Here is a 23,909-nt window from a genome sequence, read left to right as displayed (position 1 = left end):
CCGTGTCGCCGACAGGGAAGGCGGCGGCGCGTCCTCCCGCCGTCGGGGCGGTCGCGGTGCCCGGGCTCGGTCCGTTTCGATGGCCCCAGCCCTCCCCCGGCTTCCAAACGAATCCGCCGCCGGCGCCGTCCCGGCAGCGGGGAGAGGGGGGGGACGGTGGGGACCCCCCCGGGGGCTGCCCGGCCCGGCCGCCCCCTGAACCCCGAGGGCTCCCCCGGGGCGAGAAGGAGGCGGGGACCCCCAGGATGGGGTGCGACGGGGGGGTGCCCTTGTTGGGGGGGTGTCCTTGTAGGGGGGGGTGTCCCTATAGGGAGGGGGTGTCCCTGGGGGGGGGCGCTATGGCAGGGGGACGCCATGGTAGGGGGGGGGGTGCCGTGGCAGGGGGGGGCGCCCACCCTTTGGTGCCAGCAGCCCCTCTCGGCACAGCGCAAAGCTGGGCTCATCCGACGCCAAGCTGGGGCCGGGCAGTTTCGCAAAGCGGAATCCAAATTTTAAAAAAAAAAAAAAAGAAAAAAGAAAAAAGAAGAAAGAAAAAAGAAAAAAGAAAAAGAAAGAAAAAAAAAAAAAAAAAGGAAAAGTTCCCCAAATGACGATTTTTTTCCCTGATAGGAAAACTGAGCTGGCAGCAGCTCCCCAGACACAGCGCTCGACCCGCACCCTGCGTCCCCTTCGTGCCCGCCACCGCCCCAGCTCGGCCTCCCCGGAGCAGGGAGGCCACGTTAACCATTGCTCCTGAGCAATAATCCTCCTTTATTCGGCCGAGCTCCCCATGGAGAAGCTGGATTCCTGCTTAGGACCATGGAAGTCCATCCCCATCCCCAGCAGGACAGGGAGGTCGAGAGGAACCGGCAGGAAACGGGCAGGATAGTATAAATTAAGAAGAGAAAGGAAACTTTTGGGGTGCCAGGGCACGGGCACGCCGCTTTGCTCGGCACCGCTCAGTTGGGCACAGGCTTTTCGCAGAGGTAGTAGCACTCGAAGGTGCAGTAGACGTCGTTCCACTGCCCGGAGGTCCAGACGTGGGCGCAGTCCTCGTTGTTGCCGCTGTTGTTGGGCTCGCCTTCCTTCCAGAATCTGGGCAGAGAAATGCCAAATCAGGCGAGGGAAATGCGGGGAGTGTGGGGTGGGGGCTAGCGACGCCTGGCTTGGGTAATTTCGGATGATTTTGGGTGCCTTTAGGTGCTGTGCTTGGCTCTGCTACTGTGTTAGACCTGATGCGAAACAGGGGTGCGCCAGCAGGCTGCGGTTTTGGGGTGCCCAGAGGGGCAGGCTGGCACTCACGTGAACGTGCTCTTGTAGTCGGTGCCGTCGATCCATTCCCACTCCCCTTCCGAGTTCCCGTCCGTCAGCCCAATCCAGAAGCGCTCATTCCTTGTCCTGAACATGACAAAATTCTGCAGCGGGGAGAGGGATCAGGAGGGAAAGCACCAGGAAAGGGGCTCCCGGAGCGAGGGGGCTCGGGGCACAGCCGAGCCCTGCGCTTGGCTGCTCCTTGGGGTCGCGGAGGAGTGGGATGGGGACCAGAGCATCCCGCAGAGCCGCGGAGCCCGGGCTGGCGGGCAGGCAGCGCGAGTTCTGCCTGCTCTCTGCTGGCTGCTGCCGAGGACAACAGCAGGCTCTGGGACGCTCCAGCATCCCAAAGTTGGGGTGTGAGGCATGGAGCAAAGGATGCAGAGAGGAGCTGGGGCTAGCTGGTGGCTGCTGGGGTCTTTACCTGCTTGGCGAAGCTGTTAATGATGGCCAGGCGCGAGTGCATCTCCTCGCACTGGGTCTTTGCCTTGTACCAGCTCATTCTGTCGATGGAGAAGTAGTAGCATTTGCCATCGAAGTATTCCCACTCCCTGGCTTCGGGTCCGCAGGGAAACACTGGGGGAAGAAGGATGGGGGGAAGTCAGGAAGGATTCCCCAGCAGTGCTCCAGTGCCAAACTGGTACGGGCACAACCCTGCAGCCGTATGTTGGCTTCCCACAAAAGCACCTTAAAGATGCCTCTACTACAAGGTGGATTTTTATTTCCAATGGAAAAAAAACTTGTCAGAAGGCAGGAAAGCAGACCCCGCTGGACCACCCAGCCCTCCTGGGGCCCTGTCTGTGCAGGTGCCAGCTTAGGGAAAGCACAGAGGGGGTACAAAGCCATGGGTCTGGGCAGCACTTGGGACTTACAGAGGGAATCCCTGTTGGAAAAGTTCTGTTTCTTCTCCGTGTGCACCTCGTTGAGTTTAGAAGAGATGGCAGAAACTGCATTGAGAGAGGGAGAGAGACACGGTGGTGTACTGGTTGTACTGGTATTAGCCAAGGATGAGGATGAGCTCTGTTCTGCTGCATTTAACCCACTCCCTGCTCCATGCCTCATCCTTTGGAGGTCTCCGTGGAGGTCCGAGCCCCCAGTATGGTGCCAGCCCCCAGCCCCACAACCTCATGCATCTCTTGGTCCTACCCGCCTAATTAATTAGCATGAATTAACATGAAACCTCTACCCACTCAGAGGGGCTTTGGTACCTCTGGAGAGCGACACCGCGAACAAGGTGATCATCAGCAAGAAGGAGAGTGCCAGCAGAAGGTAAATCGTGAGAAAGGACCTCAGCTTCTGCTGGAAGAAGCTTCTGTCTTTAAAATAAAACACAAGAGATGTGAAAAACGGTTCCGCTCTGGCCACCGGATTAAGTTGAGTTTCATAGCTCCTCGGGCTCCATTGATAGAAGGGTTAATGAATAACCTGGAATGGTTAACTTTTTGCTACAGGAGGCAAAATTTGGATGGTAACTGCTGTCCCAACCCCTCTGGGGCACAGCGATGGGCACAACGGCTGTCACGCCGCTGCCTTGTGCTAGCATTGCCCCGTGTTATGGGGCAGGGCAGGTGATTTTTTTGCCAGGTATCACACAAACGGAACAAAACTGGTGCCTCCTCCGCAGAAATGATGATTTTACACTGTGTATTTTGGGATATGAGATGTTCTAGACCCTCCTGGCTGCCTGGTGGAAAAGCAAAATGGGTTCCCCTAGTGACAGTCCTCTGGGGGGTCTTTGCTGTCCCTTACTGGTGCTGGGGAGCTCGGAGGGGGTCAGAGCCACCCTTGGGAGGTCTTTGAGGGTGCTGGGAGCCAATTTTGGGACCCTGGGACCATTGCAAGTTGAATGAATCCACTCTCGGGTGCTGCTGGGTGGGCACCCAGCTCTTCCCCAGCACCCACAGCCCCTCGCTGCCCCCCTCGCCCGTCCTCCAGCTGAGCCTCAACTCAGGGAGCAGCTTCTTAGGGCCGAGTTCCTCACCCCAACCAATCAATCCTGTTAGATCCAATTAGCCAAGCTCCCTGACGGGTGCCCTGAAGCCCAGACCTTCCTCTTCCTCACAAACCAGGCACGTTGGCAGGGGAAGAGCAGGCCAGGAGATCGGGGCTCGGCGCCCCTCTCCATGAAGCAGCAGATCAAAGGGCTTAGCAGGGCTGAGGTTTACCTTTAAAGATGTGCAGGTCATCGTGGAGATGTTCCTCATCCATCGCCACAAGCTTTGGCTGGCCCTAGGAGCTCGGTAGGAGCTTGGTCATCAGCGTGTTTGGGGGAGAGGACGCGCAGTGCCTGTGGGGACGTTCGGTCCAAAGGTTAGCATTCAACCAGCAGGTTTTCGAGCTGCCTCTTATTGGCTCCTGCTCTCAAAATAGCAGCTTGGATCACGTCCACTTCCAATAACCCGCCCGTCTGGGGGCTCTCGGCCAGCCGAGCTGGGCGCCCGTTTGGGTTGAACATCCCCTTTGGAGTGAAAAGGGCAAATTGTCGGCTTTCTGAGGCGGTTCCCTCGAGTGGAAGGGAGTGAACGCGCCGCTTCCAGAGCAGGCCTGGAAAACAGATTTTGGTTTGGGAAGGAGCTGCTTGGGAACGTCAGCCTTCTGATGAAACGCTGCTCCCCAGATTCATCAATAACCTGGACTTTAGGGCCTCTCTTTGGTGAATTCTTTTCATTTTGGTGGCCGTGGCCTTCACCCCCCTCAGCCCTGACACAACCCCGTCTCCTGTTCCGTACGCCGGCTTGGCTGGGGTTGTAGCTGTCTTTCTGCAAGTCTTTGGGCCCGCATTTAGGAAGCGTAGGGGGTTGATTCTGTGATGAGGTGGGCTTGGGGGAAGAACCGTGCAAGCTCAGGGAGTTATGTGATGGCCAAAGGTGAAATGGAGACCGGACCCCTCCGAGTTTGGGACTGAGAAGAAATGAGGCCCTGGAAGAGCTCCCCAAAGCTTGTGAGGAGAAGATGCTTCAGCTGATGGGTGAAGAGGGGCAATGCTGTGCTGCAGGGGCATCAATGGATGACTTCAGAGGACCCTTCCAGTCCTTTACTCCTACATTTTGCCTCTGCTCACCCAACATTCACAGTTCCCCTCATGCGATAGCCAGCAGCCAAAACTTCATGCAGCGGGAGGGCTGCTCTGAGGCGCGTGGACTTGTGATTGCTGTTTTGTGCTATTCCACGCTCAGAAATTGTGCATTCTGCAGAGACAACGGAAAACGGGCGAATTGGGACCGTCAGATATTAAATTACGTTGTTTGGTGCACTGTGCCATCAGGCTCGCAAACATCCCACTGCAAACATCGGGAGAACATTTAGGTTCTCCCGGCATCAGGCTGCACGTTGACTGACTGACAAATTTGGCTGGTTTTAATTTTCCCTTTTGCTGTTTTACCTTCGCTCTCCGAGCCCAGAGAGTGCTGGGACAGATAGTGCTGAAGTTTTAATAACGCTAATTACTCCAGCGTAAATCTCTGGGCCTGCGATAAACACGTAGCAGCGGTTATTAAGCTGGCAGCCTTGGGATGCTTTCCAAAGCAGAGCTGGGGCATTTACCACTGTTTATTTGCCCCAAAGCTACAGCGAGATTGTTTGTGTATAGGAACGGGAGAGCAGAATGAGGCCAGGGCACAAAGACCGGCGGCTAGCGAGGTGCACAGCAACGAGGGTTTCGTCACAGGGGTCACTGCCACCCAGGGCTGGCCAAAACCTAGCAGCTCGTTGCACAACCCACAGCTGAATGGAGGGGAGGGGGTGCGGGGGGTGAAAAGAGCCGCATCTCGAAGCAGTACCTGGTAGGAGAGAGGCTCAGCTGAGCCGTTAATGCTTCCTCCCACTGCATTTCCTAGGAAATCTCTCTCTCATCTCTCCTGGCTCCCAGCGGGGAAAACAATTGAGGTACTTGTGTTCTGCAGGAAACCGGTTCCTATCAGAGGGGATGTGAACGTCCAAAAGAATCTCTTAGAAGATCCTGGACCTGGACATTTGCTCGAGCTCTCTCTGAGCGTTGTCCCCACCATAAAGGAAAATATTCTCTAGGACTGGAGGGGTGGCTGAAGTGGGAGACAAATCCCCGGGTGTCCCCGAGGCACCTTGTCTCACTGCAGCTTTGTTAATACCTAAGTGCTTGGTGTCAGAAGCTGCCTGACTTCTTTATTTTATTTAGTTCAGTTAAAACCTTACACCAGGAAGGAGACGTAACTCAAAATATATATTTATTTATTTAATAAATACAATATTTGATTTAAAAATGCCCTTGGCTGACTCCGGGATCCAAGAATAGCAGTGCCACAGCACTACAGCCGCAACGTCTGTTATCTGGGGTTAAAACACTGCAGGTAGGAGGAGATCGGGGGCAATAAAAAGTGACAGGGCAACGTGGCTGCTCCCAGGACAGCCAAGAGAGGTGACGGCAGCCTCAACGATGCCTGCAAGCCTGCAGCAGTCCGCCTGTGGCCATGTGTTGTTCTTAGCACCATTTCGGAAGCCCCAGGACCAAAACTTCCTGGAGAAGAGCTTCAAACACCAGTCCTGGAGGAAGGCACGAGTGCGATGACAGCCCAGTCTGTGACAGTGCTGCCTGGGCAGATCACCCCAGCTCTTCCCAGAACACAGCCCTGGCACGTGTGGCTGAAATATTTCTTCCTCAGCACAGCTTGTAGCCTACGTGCGGGGCGGTGAGGCAATCGGGTTAGGCATTAACTGGACGTCTGGGCTCTGTGCTCTGCGGCAGGAGGGCGCCTCGCTTCACTCCTGCAATTCTGCAGGGGTTAAACTGCTGCCTGATGCTCAGCAGCAGGGGGAAGAGGAGCAAACAGAGCTTTAGCTTGTAAACCGGCCACACACACCCTCTAAACTCAGCCAGCCCAGCTTGGCTCACTGTTTCAGCCCCTAAATAATTCTGTTCCCTGAAAGGTGAACAGCAGCTCCTAGGTAATAAGGTTTTACCCCCAAAAAGGGGAATTGGAAGCTCAGTGATGAATGGCGAACGCCCTCCTGCTTTGGGCTGTTCAAGGAGTGTGTGAGAAGCTACAGCTGGGCAAGCTCGCCTGAATTTTACCCATGGCCTCATCTCCAAAGTCAGCCCCGTCCAGTTTCAGGTTCCTCAGCCGGGGAAGCGCTCGGCACAAAGCGGCGATGGCGTCGGGGGAGAACTTATCGCAGTGGTCAAGGTGCAGCGTCTCCAGGCCCTCCAGGGCTGCTAAACAAGCCAGGCCCGCGTTTGTCAGGGAGTCAGCGCTGCTGATCTCCAGGAACCGGAGACGTTTCATGTGGCGCCCGATGAAGTGCAGGGCCGAGTCGGTAACGACGCAGTGACGCAGCACCAGGCGCTCCAGCTCCTCCAGGTGCGGAGCCGCGCTCTGAATCCCCGCGTCTGTTACGCGGTAGGTCCCCGACAGGGTCAGCGTCTTCAGGCAGCAGCGGGAGGAGACGTTCAGCAGGTGCTGGTTGGAAAACGCAGGGACTTTGCGGACCACGAGGTGCTGCAGCCGGGGCAGAGCTCGGGCTGCCGAGCCGCAGAACCAGGCAGCAGGGATTTTGCAGCGGCTCAGCTCCAGGGCCGTGATGGAAGCGGGGAAGCTCTCATAGGGCAGCGGGCGCAGGTCGGCTTCGGCCAGGCAGAGCCGGGAGAGCCGCGGGCAGCGTTTTGCCAGGGCGGCCAGCAGCGAAGGGCTCAGCAGCCGCTGCCTGCCCCCGGCGAGCAGCGCGCCCCGAACCTGCAGAGTCCTCAGGCTGTCGCCCAGGCGGTGCCGCACGAGCTGCCATAGGATCTTGGAGCTGAGCTGGGGGGAGAAAAATAATAAAAAATAATGAAAAATAATGTAAAATAATGAAAAATAATAAATAATAATAAAAATTAATAGAAATAATAAAAATTAATAAAAATAAAACAATCAATAATAAAAATAATGAAATAATAATAAAATAATAATAATAAATTAAAAAATAATTAAAAATAATTAAAAATAACAAAAAATAATAAAAATAATAAAAAGTAATAAAAAATAATAAAAAGAGGGGGACAATCACACAAGGGGGGGGCGAGGAGGGGTGCGGACCCCAGCCCCGGGGTGAAGCCCACCTTGTGCGGGCTCAGGTCCACGTCTGCCCACAGCACCCGGTCCTGCACCAGCCGCCTCCAACGCCGGCAGACCCTGCAAGGAGGAGACAGAGGAGTCACGGAGGAGCCCGGGGGAGCGGGGAGGAGGCGGCCGAGCCCCGGGGGGACCGGGGAGGAGGCGGCGGGGGGAGCGGGGACCCTCGGGGAAGGAGGCAGCCGGGGCTTGGAGACCGAAAGGAGCGGCCAGAGCTCCGCAGGAGGCCGCGGGAGAGGCCTGGCCGCCGGTGCCGGCCCCACCTGGCCGCTCGGAGCCGGTCCCGCAGCGGCAGCAGCGCCAGGACCCGCAGCAGCACCGGGTCGGGCAGCGCGGCCGCCATCTTGGCGGCCATCTTGGGCGCCGCCATGACAGGGCGCTGCGGCGCTTCCGGCCCCGCGCACTTCCGCTTCCGGTGCGGCGGCGGAGGAGGAGGAGGCGGCGGCGGAGCTGCGCAGGGAACGGCGGCGGCGGCGGTGAGTGCCGGGACCCCCCCGTGTGGCCCCCGTTAGCCCCAGTAAACCCTCCCGGGGTCTCTCCCGTCACTCTCAGCCATCCCTCCGCTTCCCGGTACCCCCTGTTTCCGGTAATCCTCGCCTCCGGTAACCCCCTCCCCCGGTAACGCCGCCTCCGGTAGGCCCCGTTCCCGGTAATCCCCGTTCCCGGTACCCCGCCGCCACCGGTAACCCCCAACCCTCCGTAAACCCCACTCCCGGTAATCCTCAGCCCCGGTAACCCCCCGTCCGGTAGCCTCACCCGTTCCCGGTAACCCCCTGCCCCCCCCCCCGCCCTTTTCGCCGCCGTTCCCCCGAGCACCCCCCGGTGACTCCTCCTTTTCCCCAGCAACCATGATCGAAGTCGTTTGCAACGACCGCTTGGGCAAGAAGGTGCGGGTGAAATGCAAGTATCCTTTGGGACCGGGACTGGGACCGGGGGGGGGGGGCACCGGGGGACCGGGAAGGCACCGGGGGACCGAGAGAACACCGGGGAGGAGACCGGGGGGGTGCCAGGGGACCAGGAGAGTACTGGGAGGGCACTGGCGGTCTGGGAGGGGGCTGCGAGGGCACCAGAGGGAGGACTGGGGGGCACTGGGAAAGCACTGGGGGGCACCAGGGAACCAGGAGAGCACTGGGGGGAGACTGGGGGGCACTGGGAAGGGATCAGGAAAGCACCAGGAGGGTGCTGGGGGGGGCACCGGGAGGGTACTGGGGACCAGGAGGGCACCAAGGTGCACCTGGAGGGTGATGGGGGGGCAATGGAGGGTACCAGGGGAACACTGGGGGGTACTGGGGGAACACTGGGAGGTACTGGGGTGGGGCTTCTCCCGCTTCTGCTTTCCTTAACGGGGCCGCCAGCACCGAGGACTCCATCCGCGACCTGAAGAAGCTGATCGCGGCGCAGACAGGGACCCGCTGGGACAAGATCGTGCTCAAGAAATGGTGAGGGGCCGGGGAGGGGCTGGATGCGGGGCACCCACCGCGTCCCCCGGGGGCGTTTTGGGACGGGGCCGTGCCGACCGGCCCGCGCCTCACTGTCCCGTTCCCTACAGGTACACCATCTTCAAGGACCACGTCACGCTCGGGGACTGTATCCTTCCCGCAGGGTGTCTCGGTGGCTTCCCTCCGGGGCCGCGTTCCCGTTAAAGAGGGGGGTGAGGGCGGGTGCCTGGCTCCGTGCCGTTAGCAGGCGGGGATTTGGGGGTGTTGTCGCCCCCGTCACAGCCACCTCGTAGAGTTATTAAGGTTGGGGAAGCTCTTCGAGGTCCAACTGTCCCCCTAGCACCGATGGCACCACTAAACCACGTCCCCAAGCACCCCGTCCAACCTTTCTTGAACACCCCCAGGCACGGTGACTCCACCACCTCCCTGGGCAACCCGTCCCAAAGCCTGACTGCTCTTTTTGAGCAGAAATTCCTCAAAATTTCCAACCTGAACCTCCCCTGGTGCAATTTGGGCCCATTCCCTCTGGTGTCCTCTTGTGTCCCAGTCCCTTCCCCAGCCTCGTAGCCCTTCTCTGGACACTTTCCAGCCCCTCGATGTCCTTCTGGCAGTGAGGGGCCCAAAAAACTCGAGGTGCAGCCCCACCAGAGCTGAGTACAGGGGGGCGATCACCCCCCTGCTCCTGGTGGCCACACTCCCCCTGACGCTAGCCACAATGCCGTTGGCCACCGGGACACGCGGCCGGCTAACGTTCCGTTCCTTCCCCCTCTCCTTAACTCCAGCCTGCAGATGAGATCCACGACGGCATGAACCTGGAGCTGTACTACCAGTAGCCAGGCCACCAGCGGCCCCCTCATCCCTTCCCAGTGCTCCCAGTTCCCCCCCACCAGTAGAACCAGTGTTCCCCCGTGGAATCTCCCATTCCTTTCCCCCGGCACGGCTGGGCTCCGGCCCCGCTGAGGCTCTGAACGTCCTTACGGGTGGATTTTTCTAGTTTCTAATAAACTCCTCTCCCCACTCGCTGCTCTCTGCGTGCTTTTGGGAGCGGGGGGCCGCGATCGGTGCCCCCCAGGACCACGATGGAAGCGCCGGGGGGGGGCGGGGGCAGAATGAGCACATTTACCCTTTTTGACCCTCGGCGGCCACCGTCCTTTCCTTGATCACGTGCCGGGATCCTGCCCCACCTCACCGCACCCCCCTTTCCCGTATCCACCGGAGCGGCGCGCGCCTCCACCAATGGCGAAGCGGGTGGGCGGCGCCTGGTGGCCGAACGAACCAATGGGAAGAGCGAGAGGGGAGGAAAGGGACCAATGAGGGCCGGGAGGCGCAGGAGAGGGAAGATGGCGGAGGAGGAGAAGCTGCCCGCGGGCTGGGAGAAGCGAATGAGCCGCAGCTCCGGTACGGGGGGGACCGGGAGGGGGCGACGGGCACCGGAGGAGGCCCCGAGGCACCGGGGGAGGCTTTGAAGGACTTAGGGAGGCCTCGAAGTACCGGGAGAGGCCCCGAAGGACCGGGGGAGGCCCCGAGGCCTGCGCCCGGGCGGTTTTTCCCCTCAGCCGAGCCCCGCGGAGGGCCCCGGGGCTGGGCGCTGGAGGCCGCAGGGCCCGGAGGGGCCGGGTCCGTGCTCCTGGCAACCGTGCGGGGCGGTGCCGGCGGCTGCAGGGCCTGGGGAGGGTTGAAGGGGGTGGGTGCGGGGCCTGGGAACTGGGGGAGCCGCCGTTTGGTCCCGGGGGGGGGGGCCCGAAGCGGCCGAGGTTGGAAGGGAGCCGTGGGGGACACCGGCAGCATCGATCCGAGCACCTCGTGCAGGAGCCGGGTGTGGGTTTGGGTGTCTGTGGGGATGGAGGCTGTAAATGCTCTCAGAGCAACCGATTCCTGTGCTCCGTCACCCTCAGAAGAAGGTAAATAATAGTAGAAAGCGCTCCCAGTAAAGCAAAAAATGGTCCCAGTAAAGCAAAAAGCACTCCCAGTAAAGAATGTTCTAAGACAGAGCATGGCTGGGAGAAGTTTGGGGCCAGGGCGGCGTTTCCAGCACGGTTTGCTGCGTTGCAGCGAGAGCTTTTAGGGTTTGAGGGCTTGAAAATGGGCTCCGAGCAGGTCATGAGCAGTTTTATCCTTCATTTGGCTGCGGGGGGGATGAGGGAGGGAAAAAAGAACCTGCGTGGCCCTGCTTTGCTAGAAGCGTTGTGGCTGCTTGGAATTACCAGCTCGTTAGCTGTGGATTCATTAGGAAATCCCACGCCTTGCTGGTAGATCCTGGCTTTCTGCTCCCCCGCGAGGTGCAGTTGCTGCTGTGATCCCTCGCTGTGCTTCGCTCGCCTCTTCTCGACCCCTGGTGTCAGCAGAGCGAGCTTTCTGCCTCGGAAAGGTCACATTTTTGGATCAAAAACTGACTTCAAAAGGAAAACTTTATGCTTCCTGAGGCCAGCACCGCGGCGCCGTCCACCAGGGAGCTGCCTGTGAGCGTTTGTGGGCCTGGCTGTGTCCGTGGGTGCTCTGCCACCGCTCTGTGGCACCAGGAAAGGCAGCTGGAGCCGCTCCTGCGTGGAGCTTTTGCTCTGACTCAACCCAGGCTCGTTCCCGACTTGTGTAGGAACCAACCCGGTGCTGTCAGGCGTTGTTCCCTCCGTCTGTGCTCGAGCTGATGGGGCCGACTGCTTGTGCCAACACAGCTCGTGGTGCCCAACGTGGCAAGGAGCTGGTTCTTCGGGAGGTTTTCGTGCTAACCCCAGCCCTTTCTTTATCTGCAGGCCGCGTTTATTACTTCAACCACATCACCAATGCCAGCCAGTGGGAGCGCCCCAGCGGCAGCGGGAAGAACGGCCAAGGGGAGCCCAGCAAGGTGCGGTGTTCGCACCTCTTGGTGAAGCACAACCAGTCCAGAAGGCCCTCGTCGTGGAGGCAGGAAAAGATCACGCGGACCAAAGATGAGGCTCTGGAGCTTATAAATGGCAAGTAAATGCAGGAGAGAGAGAGAGAACGGTTCTGTTGTCGGGGAAAAGTCCTTTTAAGGCTAGACTTAGCCCCGAGCTGAGTGGCTCAGTGTGTCGTGGGCTCACTGAGGCAGTGTTTAAGCCAAGAGGCTTGAACGTGGACTTTTCACGTGGCTCAGCCACTTGGAAGAAACCCTTTTTGCCCTGTGCTTTGCTCAGCACGATTAAATGATGTAAAGATAGGTCCCAGCCCTTCCATCTTCCCCTCTTTTTTTTTTTTTTTTTGTGATGTTTCCTCAGGTTTGTTTGTATTTTCTTTGTAAATGTGTACTTCTCCATCAAAAAGAAAATAAAATTATTTAAAGCTAAAACCAAATGTCCTTTAAACATTTTCTTTTTCTTTAATGTCACTCGACTCCTTGCCCTGAGAGCAGCCAAGTTCCCGTTAACCTCTGCTTGAAACCGAGTTGCTTGCAGGAGGCACTCAGCCCTGCAGCTGATTTTGTCAGGCCAGGCTTTTCCCGATGCCTTCTGGCTCGTGGCGTGGTCTAGCAGCAAGGATCCTGCACGTTTTCTGCAGCTGGTGGCGCTGATCCTCGCAGCCTGGCTCTTCCCTTGCAGCTCTAGCAGTTGATGTTGTGTTTCTTCCGTGCTGAGGTTTTGCTTCCTCTGGAAGCGCGCTGCAAGCGCTGCTCTTCCTGCTGGCTTTTTCCTCTCGGGGTGAGAAACGCGGGGCTCGAGGTGAGGATTAAATCACACCCGCTGATTAATTTAAGAAATGAGCCTGTGCTCTCTAGTGGGCGGTGCTGTCTTCAAAGGCTGGGGGCTGTCCAGACCCTACGAGCCCACAGATGGGTTCTGCAGTCCTAGAGCTGCCTTATTTATCTTCTATTTTGGCTTCAGCAGCGAGGGAAAGGAGATAGGGAGCGTGCTTTTCTTACTGACTTGATCTTGACCAGCAAGAAATGGAAGGATTGTCTCGTTTGAAAGCCCTGGGTGGGGAAAAAATCTCTCTCTGCTGCATAATTGGAAGCAGGGAGGCAGTGACCAGCAGGTGGTGTGCAGCCCTTCTGGAAAGGGAGCTGAAATAGCTGGCACAGATGGGAATTTTCTCAGGGAATCGTCTCCCTCGGGTTAGGGTGGCTGAGGAAGCGTGGCCGGGGGCGACGGAGCAGGATGTGTGCCTGGCGTGCAGCTCTGTGCCGAGGGCGCTGAGAGTGGTGTAAAGATAAACAGGTTGAAGGATGGCAGCCAAGCTGCACGCCTGCAGTTCTTTTCTCTCTCTCTCTCTCTCTCTCTTCCTTTTTGTGTTTGAAGAACAGAACTGCTTTAGTCCCCTCTCTTTTTGGCGTGGCTGAACTTGGTTCGACAGCAGAGAGAATTGGTGGTGGTTTAGAAGGGAAGGATCTCAGGAGGTGTTTCAGGAGCTCATGAGCGGGTTGGCTTTTTGGTAGCTCAAATTCTTCAAGCTGGCTGTCTTTAGGAGCCCGGGTAGCGTTATTTGGGCTCAACAATTGTCACCGTTTTTATTTCCTTTAGGTGCTTTTCTCTCCCTGAGGTGCCGCGGTTCTTTGCTACCTGTAAGGCGATGCCAGAAAAACCCCAAACAGCTTCGTCTTCCCTCGGTGCCAAAGGATGCCATGAATCTCAGCAGCTCCCGAGCCCCCTTGCTCGCAGATTTTACATTTCCCAGCCTCTCCGTGGTGCCTGGAGAGGGAAAAGTTGTGCTTAAAACTGTGTGAACACCCAGTTTGCCTCCCCGCTGACAGCCATGAGGGAATTCGTTCCTAAATCTGGGAAACAGGCATGGAAAGGAGTCTTTTTGCTCTGTGTCTGTCCCCAGTAAACGTTACTGGTGGGAAGGTCGCAGGGAACATCAGCTCTGCAGCTTCTCGCAAGCATTCAGAGCTTCTAGAACAGCTGAAACCCGCTGCGAGGAGGCACAGCTTAGCTCTGCCACGGCTTTCGTCAGTCAGGCATCGGCGAGCTTCCCCGAGCAGATGCGCTGTTACCTGCTGGCTGTAATTATAGCGTGGAATTGTCTAAGTAGCTCTCGGGGGAGGAATTTGTTTGACAGGCAGGGTACTGCGCGTCGCCGTGTTTTTGTTGGGAGATGGCTTATTGTCTGGGATATCCAGCGCTGGCGTTAATGCTTTACGCAACAAAAACCCAAGAAGGTAATTTGATTAGGGAGCTCTCCGCTCCCGCAGGAGAGGGGACGGTGCTAAAGATAAATGTTTTAGGTGGGTGAGCTCAATTAACGTCAAATATTCCATTTGACAGCTTTTCTCCGGTAAAAACAGAGCGGAGCGAGAGAGCTGGAGGAGCGTGGTGGCCACAGATGGTTTTTCATCCATTAAAGAAGGTGCAGCAGGGGATGAAATGTAGGTTAGCCCTCGCCTTGCCAGAGCTGGAGGATCTGCCTCTTGCCAGGTGCTTTCTGATAGGCACCGCCAGCAAGAAATTGGCGACTTGAGGTTGGGCCTTCCTGATAAGGGGGAGAAAAGCTTCTGGTCCCTCTCACAAGCTTGATCGGTCACCATTTGAGGGTTTTTTGTTTCTCCTCTCTGTGTTTGCTCTGAAGGTTATTCCAGAACGTCTCCGCTCCGATGCGTGGAAGCCCGGTTTCCAGCTCATAATCACTTTCTCTCCGTTGTTTCTTGCATTTAGAGCTGCTTTATTACTTAATTAAATTGAGTTTCTTCCTGATGTTGACCTCCCAGTGGATTTATAGCATCCTGCTCTTTTTACCAGCCCGTTCCTGCCCGCGAAGCCAGCCAGGCTTTTACTTGCTGGTAATGTAGGTCACCCCTTCTGCTGTTTCTACTCTTAGCCCTTTTTCGCACTTCACTTTCAATTAATCTTCCTTGAGCACGGGTTCATCGTGGGATGCAGCACTCCGCATTAGCTCTTGGCGGTGCCTTCTCCCGTGGCATTTACTGTTCTATTCCCCTCCTCTCGTGGAGATGCCGTGACTTCAGAGCGTTGTTCTCTCCGTTAAAGCCCTGCTGCCCGATTCCTGCTGGTTTTTGACTCCGTACCTGACGTCCTCCTCCTGCTCGAGCTCTCGGCCCCCAGCAGAAATCGTGGCTGCGTTTTTGTCGCTTCGCTTGGCGCCGATGAATCTTGCTTGGTCATTCAGGGCACGTTTAGCATTCCGGTCCTCCTTTCTGCTGACAGTGCTTCCCCACCCTCCAGCTCGCTCTTTGCGTGTTCTCTTAGCCTGGCCCTCCTTCATGCCGCGGAATCGGCTCATGAAACGCCAGGATTCACCCCAAAATTTCTCCGTTTCATTTCAGCATGATCCTTCATCTCGCTCTTCTTGCACTGGTCTCCTGCTGTTTCACTTCACTGACACCCAAGGGATTTTTCGGGGGGATTTATTCCAAGCTGGGCAATGCCTTTTTTTTCTGGGCGATTTCTTTTAAACAGCTGAGATCACCTGGGGAGAAGGCTCACGAATCCCTCCTCGCAGAGCCGGAGTTCAGACACGATGCAAGGGGGGGACGTGAAGCAGCCCTGTCAGCTTTAGCTTTTACCCAGGAAAACCCTCATCTCCTTGAGAGGCAGATTTTGCTCTTAGGCTGGTTGCTCGTGTGAAATTAGGAAGTTTTAATGACCAAATTCCCTTTCAGTGGGTTATCGACTGCTTCCTCTGCAAGCTTGGGAGAGGTTCTACCACTAGGACCCAGCTGATGCGACCGGCGTGGGTGCTTTTAAGAGATAAATGCTTAAATGTAGACCCTCAGATCCTTAATTTGGGTGCTTTGTTGCTTTAAAGCGTAATTCCTGACTCTTCGGGACGTGCCCTGCCCCGGTATGATGGGAGCTTGCTGGGGACTGGCAGCTTTATGCAATTAGATGTGTATTTACGGTGGTGCAAATATGTATTTTAGGATAAACTCTGTTTTGTCAGCAAGTAGGCTGTTCATGCTCAAGCAGCTTAGTTTAATAGGATGAGCAGCGCCCGGTGCCTTCCCCGAGCATCCCTGCGTGCCTGCTGGGAGCTGCCAGCCACCCGGATAAATAATCCTGCTGCTTTCCCCATCGCAGGATGTGGAGCTGTCGCCTGAAGCCTTGTAGTTGCAGATTTTGGGGATCTCCTGCCTTTCTCCGCCTGTACGCGTGGGGCGGGTGGGATAAGCTCACTTTGGTTGAAATTCCGGTGGTTTCCGTTAAAGCAGGTTGGGTGCTTCAGGGATGAAGGTAACTCGCTTTGCTGTTTCAGCTGCTAAGAGGCAACCTCCACTCCCATTTTCTGGCTGCCCTCCCAGCTATTTCCTCAGCTTTATGGCATCAAATCGAGCTGGGAAATACGAATTTCTTCATCCTTTGCAGCAGAAACTCCGGAGAGCATCCCTCCAGGTCCCTCCTTAACAGCTTCAGTGTTTGGGGTCGCGTTCCTTTTCTCTTGATTCCTCATTGAGGAACACGAGCTGCTCTTAGTGCCCTGTTCCAGCCTCGTTTTGCTTTGAATTCAGCCAAAATTTTAGCCAAGCGGCGCTGCTGCCGCCGCCGACTTCTTCACGTTTCTTTCTGAAGGTGGAAGACTGCCTTGGTCTGACACGGAAGATGGCTTTGCCAGTTCTTTTGGAAGCTGAGAGGAGGTTTCTGCAAGGAGGGATTTAAAACCTAAGCAAAGCTTTCCGGAGAAATTGGTTTAGCCAGGTTTTAGCCAGGTTTCACCAGCTCTGGTCTGGGGCTGTTCCTCTGGGGTATGGACCTGTGGCTCCGTTGCTTCCTGGCTTCCTCTTGGAGATGTTCCCCCGCTTAAAATGTGAACGAATTATTTTTTTTTCAGCGTGGCTTCATCTTAATTCCTCACCTATCGGCCGAGGCACAGAAATCAGGCCCTTCCAGCAGGAGCAGGCTGTGCTGGGAAGGCAGAAGGCTTCCCAAAATCCCACCTTAGGCAGCTGTCCTCACACAAAAACGTTTCCCATGGCCGCTGCTGAGTCACATTTGGGTAGGGTTGTGGCTGCAAGTCAGCTGGACCCACGCTGGCTTGGGCTTTGGCTCCAGATGGAGCCAAAGTCAGTCGAGTCGCAGGAATCTGCACGGGGTTTTCTCATCTCAGCCATCCGTGAAAGGCTGAGGGATGCGGCGGCGGCATCTGAGCTTCGCTCATGGCTGCACACGCTCAGCTTCTGTAATTACCGGCTCCCCAGTCCTGCTGGCACGCTGGGAACTGGAAAATGTGTTCTGCCAGGTGAACCAGCTCCTGGATTGTCTCGTGAGCTACCACGGGGGTTTCTGTGGGTCTGGATCAGTGAGGCAGGGCTCTCGGTTAAGGCTACGGATGTTTCTTTACTGACCTTTTAAAAAGCTGGCTTTGCAAATAACTCGCTCCTTGGGGCTTCTTCGTGCTTGGTCTTCCACCGAGGCGAGCCCTTCTGAAGTCGAAAGCTCATCTATTCCGAAGCCCAATAATAAATTCCCGTGCTTTAGGGGTAGCAGTCGGTGGAATTAACTTTTTTTTTTTCTTTTTTTTTCTTTTAACAGAAGCTTAAATAGAAACGGACCCTGGGGTAAAGGTGGAAACGTGCTCGGCAGAATAAAAACTCTGTGCCAATTGCTTTTGGGGTGTTAGGGAAGTTTTGGCTGTCTTTGTTCGGGCTTGAAAGGCTTTGTGGGAGGGGGAACATCGAGTGCTGTGCAGATGTGGTTCTCTGCACCCCTTTTCTTGTGGGATGCAATGCTTCAGGCACCTCCAAAAAGCGACGATGGCCCCTTCTTTGCTGGGAATGTTTCTCTTGCACTGTTCCTGGTCAGGTTTGGGGGTGGAGGTGTTGATTTTTGTCTTTTTTCCCCCCCTGTTTTCCCTCTCCTGACCGAATTATTCCCTGTACCTACAGGCTACATCCAGAAGATAAAATCGGGAGAAGAGGACTTTGAATCCCTCGCTTCCCAGTTCAGCGACTGCAGCTCGGCGAAAGCGGGCGGCGACCTGGGCGCCTTCGGACGAGGTGAGTCGAGCTCGGAGCAGCACCACCAGCACCAGCTTCCCGAGGGGGTGCTGAGCTCCCTGGCAGGGAGCAAGTTTGGGTAACTGCAGGGGAAGAGACACCAAAATGGATCTGTGTGCTCGGCAGCCTGCTGGGCAGGAAATGTAGCTTGCTGCCTAGACGTTAAACCAATTAGCAGTGCAACCATAATGCTATTCCAGGCAGAGAGGGGATGTTGGAATTGGCTTTTCCCTCTAGGGAAGGATTTCTCTGGTTGTGCTGAGTGGAAATCCAGTTGCCCAATGTAACAGGCCACGGGTAAGGAAGAAGTGGTTAAGCCTCGCGAAGGACATGCCGGGTAAATGATTTGGCATCCCAGTCTTAAATGAGAGAGCTATTAACAAATTGTGGAAATGGGAACAGTTTGCAGCCCACCAAAAGAATGTGGCTGGCGAGGGAATTCGTTCCAGGGCTATCGATTGGCGCAGTCAGGGAGCAATAACAAAAAGCTCGTGGATGTGTCCTCGTTAATGAGATTTGCGAGGGCAGGAGGACTGATCTTAGGGATGGAAAAGAGGAGCGCTGAAACCTGTCTGGCTTTATCTCACCAGTGCTTTTTGCAGTAATTTCCGCTAGGAGCAAAAGATAAAAGCAATGATGTCACGAGTGCGGCTGCAGTATTTAAAGAACAACCCCAAATCTTTGCAGCGAGGGTGTCCGTGCAGATTTTCTTTGGAGAAGGTCAAGAAAGGTACCCGTCAAAGAGAGAAAATGCTATATTTGTCATTCTAATCCGTGCCCCGGAGTCGCAGGAACTTGCAGCAATCCCAGAGGAGGATCTGTAGTAAGAGCTGCCCACGTCTGAAGCAGCAAGCAGCGCGTCGAAGCCTGCTGTCATTTTGGTGGAAGTGTTTTCTAGCCCCAGCTCACGCTTGGGGCTGGTGGGAAGCAGGCTGGAGCGCTCAGAAGCTCGTCCCAGGCTCTTAACCCTGCGGTGAGCACACGAACCTGGCAGGAGGAGCCTGCACAGCTGCCCCGAGGCTGTCACCCACGCAGGGAGGGTGCCCGGAAATATTTCAGGCACCGGTGGGCGTGCTGCTGCTGCAGGGGTGATGCTGGAAGGGGCTCCGGAGCTGCTGCTTCAGCCCCTGCTGCCCGAAGCCCACCTGGTTTTGGCAGGTGAAACTGTATTCAGGAGTGTAGGTTCTGGTTTCTTTCTTTATTATTCTTTTTTGGCCAGTATGCTGTATTTAATCACTGCTTCTTTTTAGGGTCTTGTTTCTTTAGGGACTTGTTCCTGCAGTCACAGGGCAAGACGATGATATTTTCTGGGTTCCTATACAACAAAACATCCGCCCTAGGAGGCCGGGTTCAGTAGCACCTCTCAGCTCCCTGTGGTCTGTGGAGGAGTGCAGGAAAACAAAAATACATTTTTTATTTATTTATTATTTTTTTTTCTGGCTGCAGCAAAACCTAAAGGAATGTTGCAAGAGGCAGTCTCCACTAGATGACACTAGAGCTATGAGCGGTGGCCAAACTCAGCTGTCACGCTGTCCCCATCTCTGCCGCTTTTCTTCCAGGGCTGCAAATGTAATTTGTTAGAACTTGGAACACTGGTTTCTTCAGAGGTGAAGTTATTAAAACATTTCCATTTATCTTCCTGAAACCCTTCAAATGAGTCTTGCTTCTGCTCGACTGAGCGCCGCAGGGTAGCGGCGAGGCCGTTACTTGAGCTGAAGGAAAGATTTCAGGTCTTAGGAGAAAAGAACCGAAAACCTGAGGTGCCAAGGTGGTTTTTATCTGATGGTGATTGACGCTGGCTTTGTAACTGGAGCCTGGGAGCCAGGCAAGCTGTTTGCCTCCCCTAGCAATTTAAATGCTGAAGAGAGAGAATTGAAACTGGAAAGTCAGGGGCATCGGATCGCTTCAGTAATCAAATGTTTTTTCAGATGGGGAAAACACCAAGCCGAAGCTGTTCGGGCTAATCCTGAAAGGGAGGAGCTGAGCTTTTGTGGCATCTTAGCAGCCTCGCTAGAGAAACGGGTACAGCTGGGTGTAGGACCCGAAATAAAACCTAAATTCTGGCGATGCTGCTTGGCTACACACGGTGCCTCTCGGATGTGTGGCCGCCGAGCGGGCTGGGAAGCTTTAATTTCCAAAAAACACAGTATTTTGGTGAAACGCCTGCTGATGATCCAGCCTGTAAGCTTTCCGCAGCCCTCTCCTCGTGTGTAGCAGAATCCAAAGCCACAGCGTCGCCTTGAAGCTTGGAGACAGGGGTCGTAAACCTTCAGGAGATTTATGCTGCGTTTTTGGCAAGGCACCGGGCTGTAACTCTCCGCAGGCAAGTGTCACGACTGTGGCCAGCGCTGCGAGCAGAGAGCGAGGGTTTCCTCTGCACTGTCACCTCGCAGGCATCTCCTTTTGCTGCTTAAGCTTTTGCCAAGAGTCCCCCCAACGAGATTTTGGCCTTTTGGTAATGCCAGAGCCTCGTTATTTTGGCTGGGGGTTGCCGGTTTCCTCGCTTTAACTTCTGTTACAGGAGACCAGGCACAAATCCCATCCCCGTGCCGTTTATTCTCTCTGCTTCCCCTCAGAACCGCGCTCGTTCTGCTCGTTATTCCCCTCGTGGGGAACTTCCTCTGGCTTTCCTGAGCCCAGGTTGCTGAACCTCCTGGAAGCCAGGGCCTCGGAGCCCTACCAGCAGCTCTTATCTAGGTCATGACATTAGCCACGTGTGCCTTGTAAATTATTTAGCGCAGCTTGTAATGCACACCGCATCCGCGCTCCCTGCGCACCTCGAGGCTGGAAGACAAAAACAGCCCCTTGTGCCGGTGAGTCTGCAGAGCAGATTTCCTCTGCCTTCCGAGTCTGCAGCTCTCCGAATATCTCCCCTTGCTGCAGTGATGTCTGCAGGATCTGAAAATCTCTGTTCAAGGAGGAAAAAACAACCAAAAAAAAAAAGAAGCGCGTACACGCATGTGTGAATGAGTTGTTTTGGATCATCTTCTGGGAGTGTACAAAAACAAACACCCCCTGCAAGTTATTAATTGGTGACTTTGTTGTTTGCCTGGAAGCTGTCTTCATTTGAAGCTTGCTTGCTCAGAAAGCTTTTCCAGTCTTTGCCGGGCTTAATTGAACTTTCTCGTTGCTGCTCTCTGCAGGTCAGATGCAGAAACCTTTTGAAGATGCCTCATTTGCGCTGAGGGCGGGCGAGATGAGCGGACCAGTTTTCACAGAATCAGGGATCCACATCATCCTACGCACAGAGTGAAGTGCCTTGGTGACACGTAGAAAGGAAAGGGCGAGGGGAAGAAAGGAAAAAAAAAAAACCTACTCCAACCCTGCACTCTCCCAGATGAACTTCATATCCAGTTTAAAAACAAAACAAAACAAAAAAAAAAAGCTCATTTCATATCTCAATATCTCCTGTGGCACCTGACACAATGTTTTTCACCTGCAGAGATGCATGGTTAGCCAAGGGTGAGAACGCAATCAAAATGAGACAGTAGCATCTTTCATGAGCAGAGAGAATGTTAAAAACAACAGTTCTGGCATGCCACAGCTGCTTGAGTTATATTGACAGGTCTCCTAAGCCGAGGAATTGTCAATGCTAAAGGTCACACTTCAGTGCTTCCCACCTCCTCCCCGTTAGAGACGCAGAGTATTTATTGCAGCCCAGCACTGACGATGGTGAAGCTGACTCGTGAACTCTGGTGCTATGACGGAATGAACTCCCCGCCCCTCTGCATGTTTGTTCAAACACATTTTTTAACCAGAATAAACTGTGTTTGCTCTGCAGTCCAGCCCGGCGGTTTGTAGAAGCGATTTTACTCCGGCCGCTTGGAAATTGACCCTAAGCTAGCGAGCCGTGAGCCAGCTGGCGTGGGGCACCCGCGCCTTCTCCCCCAGCTTCCCTCGCTGCAGCTCTCCCCGTGAGGATCGTCCCTCTGTCCCGTCCCGTGGTGGCCCCTGGAGCTTCCCCCCGCTCCCGCCGCCGCTTTGGACGAAAACTTGAAGATGCCTTTTGGTCCTGAAAGCAACCGAGAGAGGTTCACGGCCAGTAGTTCCCGCGGCAGGGAGAGCAGTAGGCAGCCCGAGCTGCATCGCGGTCCCTAGGGTGCTGCCCCTTCCAGCCCGAGGTCGCTCCATTCGTCAGGCAGTGCCATGCTGTAGGGCGGACTGTATTGTGGATTTTCAGTTTTTAGCTAGAAGGCTGTTTTTTTGGTTGTTTTTTTTTTTTTTTTTTTTTTTTCTCGAGTTGCTCTCGATCCACTTGTGGTTTAGACACTGTTAAGTCATTGTTTTCCGGTTCCACTTGCATTGCTTATGTTTAGCAAAATAAAAACAGGAAAGAAAAAATGAAATCCCAGCTTTGGTCCGATGCAAACCGGCTGTAAAGTTCCAGTTCTCGTAAGCAGAAAATAAAGCCCTCTCCAATGAAACATTTCAGGAGCTCTGGTATTGATTATTTCTCCTCCTCTGTCTGTAGAGATCTCGCCGCTCCCACTGCAAATGAAAACCTCTGCAATATCTGCTGAGTTGGCTGATGCTGATTGTTTTAATCCTTCAAATGGAAATGTGGCTTGCGTGGTATTAAGAAAAACTTCTCAAGATTTCTGTCTTAAGCTGTAAGCTAATATCCTTTATTCCCTCTTGGCGTTGGGTTCACGCGCTTCGCGTCGAGTCGCTGTCTCGTTTTGTAAGAACTGCTCAAATCCTGCCGTAAGCTGCTAATTCGGGTGGAAAAAAAAGTACTAAAAGTGCAATTTGATAACTGATCCTTCCCTCCCGAGTTCTGCAAACGTAGGTGTCCCCTTCCAAACCAGCCGCGACGGCTCCTTGGTGTGCTTTTTTCCTAAAAGCTCCCATTTTAGAGCTGGGGAAAGGGAACGTCTCCTCCCGACTCTCTGCAATTATCGTGCTCACCTAAAACGAACACGCGAGTATCACCGGCGTTTCTGCTTTTGCTTTTAGCCTCACTGGTTATGCTGGGGAAATTGAAGGTTTTTGTGCTTCAGATAAAAGTTGGTTTCCATAGCAACGCATCGATTTCAAAAAAAAAAAAAAAAACAACCACCCAGCACAGGGTGACAAGCAGGTGAGGACTTAAAAAGGGAAATTACCTCAAATAACCGCGCGGTATCATGAAAGCAGGATCAAAGGTAAATGAATGAGAGCGGAGGTGGCAGTTCTGTCTGGAAACGCACCAGGCGAGTGCCTTTCTGCTGCTGCAGGGGTTTTTGCTTCCCAGTTGGTGCTGGTGCTGTGCTGGTCCCAGCACAGGCTTTCGAACTGGGAGCAGTGGCCAAGAGAGAGGGAGGGGAGCTTTTTGGGGCGAGGGTGAAGATGCTACTGATGGGTTGTAGTGGGGCAGGAGCTCTGTGAGGTTGTGCAAGAGGGAGCTGGCCTCTAAAAAGTGCCTGGTGGGGGGGTTTTCTCATGCAGGCAGCAGCTGTGGGGTATTTCCTACTGCTGGGAGCTCCCTAAAGCGTTACGCCGCTGGGGCTCTGCTGTCCAACGGTGTCCAAGCAGCAAGAGACAATAAATGTCCTTGGGATTTATGCCACGAGGGATAAATCCTTGAAAACATGGTTTGGACTGCCATATATACGCTTGAAAACAAAGCAGCTGTCAAAGCCAAAGGGGTTCGGGGCAGGATCTGGTCAATACCTCGCTAACGGGCTGCTGGCCTGCAGCTCCAGGTGGGGATTGGCATTTCTGCTCGGCAAGGCCCTTCCTCTGCAGGTTGTCGTCGTTTTCCCCAGCGGTTCCTCTCCGTCTGCACATCTCTTGGATCTTTGGAGCAGGAGATGGAGAGGTGAGGGCAGGGAACAACCGTTCCTGCGCTGGGGTGGCCGTGGAGCAGCTTGGAGGGGCTGGGACAGGCTCGGGATGACCAAAGGGACGTGCCTGGAGCAGCAGCGACGTTTCCCAAAGCCCCGTGGCAAAGCCCCCGGCTCCTCCATCCCGAAACAGCCGCGTCCTCTCCTCGTTTGTGCCCGCTCTCCTCTTCGCAGGGGTGACAGACCACGAGCTGCCTTGGTCTCCTGCCTTTTCCCCGGGGAACCCGCGCTTGTTGCTGCGCTCGGCGAGCATCTGTGATACAGTAACCCGATTTGGCACGCCGTCGTGGCCTGGATTCGGGGCTCTTCCCTTCCTAGCATCGTTCCTGGGGGAGTCACGGGTGAGCGGCGCGGCTCCTGGGCCTGCAGGGGC

General features: G+C 55.2%; 4 protein-coding genes across 4 annotated transcripts; 2 read left to right on the top strand and 2 right to left on the bottom strand.

Annotated features, from left to right (window-relative positions):
* Nucleotides 1-730: 730 nt before the first annotated feature.
* On the bottom strand, nt 731-3,607 carry LOC309889110 (hepatic lectin-like). Its single transcript, XM_082781816.1, has 6 exons — nt 3,456-3,607; nt 2,499-2,606; nt 2,163-2,237; nt 1,715-1,866; nt 1,282-1,394; nt 731-1,074 (listed from the first exon to the last, which is right to left on the bottom strand). Exons 1-6 carry the CDS (start codon nt 3,496-3,498, stop codon nt 939-941), a joined length of 627 nt encoding a protein of 208 aa, XP_082637942.1. The 5' UTR covers nt 3,499-3,607; the 3' UTR covers nt 731-938.
* Nucleotides 3,608-5,481: 1,874 nt separating this feature from the next.
* Nucleotides 5,482-7,733, bottom strand: FBXL12 (F-box and leucine rich repeat protein 12). Its single transcript, XM_082781812.1, has 3 exons — nt 7,637-7,733; nt 7,361-7,433; nt 5,482-7,061 (listed from the first exon to the last, which is right to left on the bottom strand). Exons 1-3 carry the CDS (start codon nt 7,726-7,728, stop codon nt 6,288-6,290), a joined length of 939 nt encoding a protein of 312 aa, XP_082637938.1. The 5' UTR covers nt 7,729-7,733; the 3' UTR covers nt 5,482-6,287.
* Nucleotides 7,734-7,779: 46 nt separating this feature from the next.
* UBL5 (ubiquitin like 5) lies at nt 7,780-9,832 on the top strand. Its single transcript, XM_082781777.1, has 5 exons — nt 7,780-7,849; nt 8,217-8,277; nt 8,729-8,812; nt 8,923-8,960; nt 9,602-9,832. Exons 2-5 carry the CDS (start codon nt 8,222-8,224, stop codon nt 9,643-9,645), a joined length of 222 nt encoding a protein of 73 aa, XP_082637903.1. The 5' UTR covers nt 7,780-7,849; nt 8,217-8,221; the 3' UTR covers nt 9,646-9,832.
* Nucleotides 9,833-10,152: 320 nt separating this feature from the next.
* PIN1 (peptidylprolyl cis/trans isomerase, NIMA-interacting 1) lies at nt 10,153-22,150 on the top strand (the record flags this gene model as incomplete). Its single annotated transcript, XM_082781765.1, has 4 exons — nt 10,153-10,210; nt 11,563-11,763; nt 17,601-17,711; nt 20,855-22,150. 4 exons carry the CDS (start codon nt 10,153-10,155, stop codon nt 20,962-20,964), a joined length of 480 nt encoding a protein of 159 aa, XP_082637891.1. The 3' UTR covers nt 20,965-22,150.
* Between the last annotated feature and the right edge of the window lie 1,759 nt (nt 22,151-23,909).

This window comes from Aythya marila (assembly GCF_965140915.1).
Source record: "Aythya marila genome assembly, chromosome: 32".
NCBI classification, from domain to species: Eukaryota; Metazoa; Chordata; class Aves; order Anseriformes; family Anatidae; genus Aythya; species Aythya marila.
Note: the sequence above shows the minus strand (reverse complement) of the source record. Positions and strands in the feature narration are given on the sequence as shown.

Excerpts from the sequence above, each read along its gene's own strand:
- LOC309889110 (XM_082781816.1), bottom strand. The coding sequence starts at position 3,498 with ATGGATGAGGAACATCTCCACGATGACCTGCACATCTTTAAAG. Across the intron at positions 2,607-3,455 it reads TGACCTGCACATCTTTAAAG|ACAGAAGCTTCTTCCAGCAG; the intron begins GTAAACCTCAGC and ends TTTATTTTAAAG. Across the intron at positions 1,867-2,162 it reads TTCCAACAGGGATTCCCTCT|TGTTTCCCTGCGGACCCGAA; the intron begins GTAAGTCCCAAG and ends TTCTTCCCCCAG.
- FBXL12 (XM_082781812.1), bottom strand. The coding sequence starts at position 7,728 with ATGGCCGCCAAGATGGCGGCCGCGCTGCCCGACCCGGTGCTGCTGCGG. Across the intron at positions 7,434-7,636 it reads GACCGGCTCCGAGCGGCCAG|GGTCTGCCGGCGTTGGAGGC; the intron begins GTGGGGCCGGCA and ends TCCTCCTTGCAG. Across the intron at positions 7,062-7,360 it reads TGGACCTGAGCCCGCACAAG|CTCAGCTCCAAGATCCTATG; the intron begins GTGGGCTTCACC and ends TTCTCCCCCCAG.
- UBL5 (XM_082781777.1), top strand. The coding sequence starts at position 8,222 with ATGATCGAAGTCGTTTGCAACGACCGCTTGGGCAAGAAGGTGCGGGTG. Across the intron at positions 8,278-8,728 it reads AAGGTGCGGGTGAAATGCAA|CACCGAGGACTCCATCCGCG; the intron begins GTATCCTTTGGG and ends CGGGGCCGCCAG. Across the intron at positions 8,813-8,922 it reads AAGATCGTGCTCAAGAAATG|GTACACCATCTTCAAGGACC; the intron begins GTGAGGGGCCGG and ends CGTTCCCTACAG.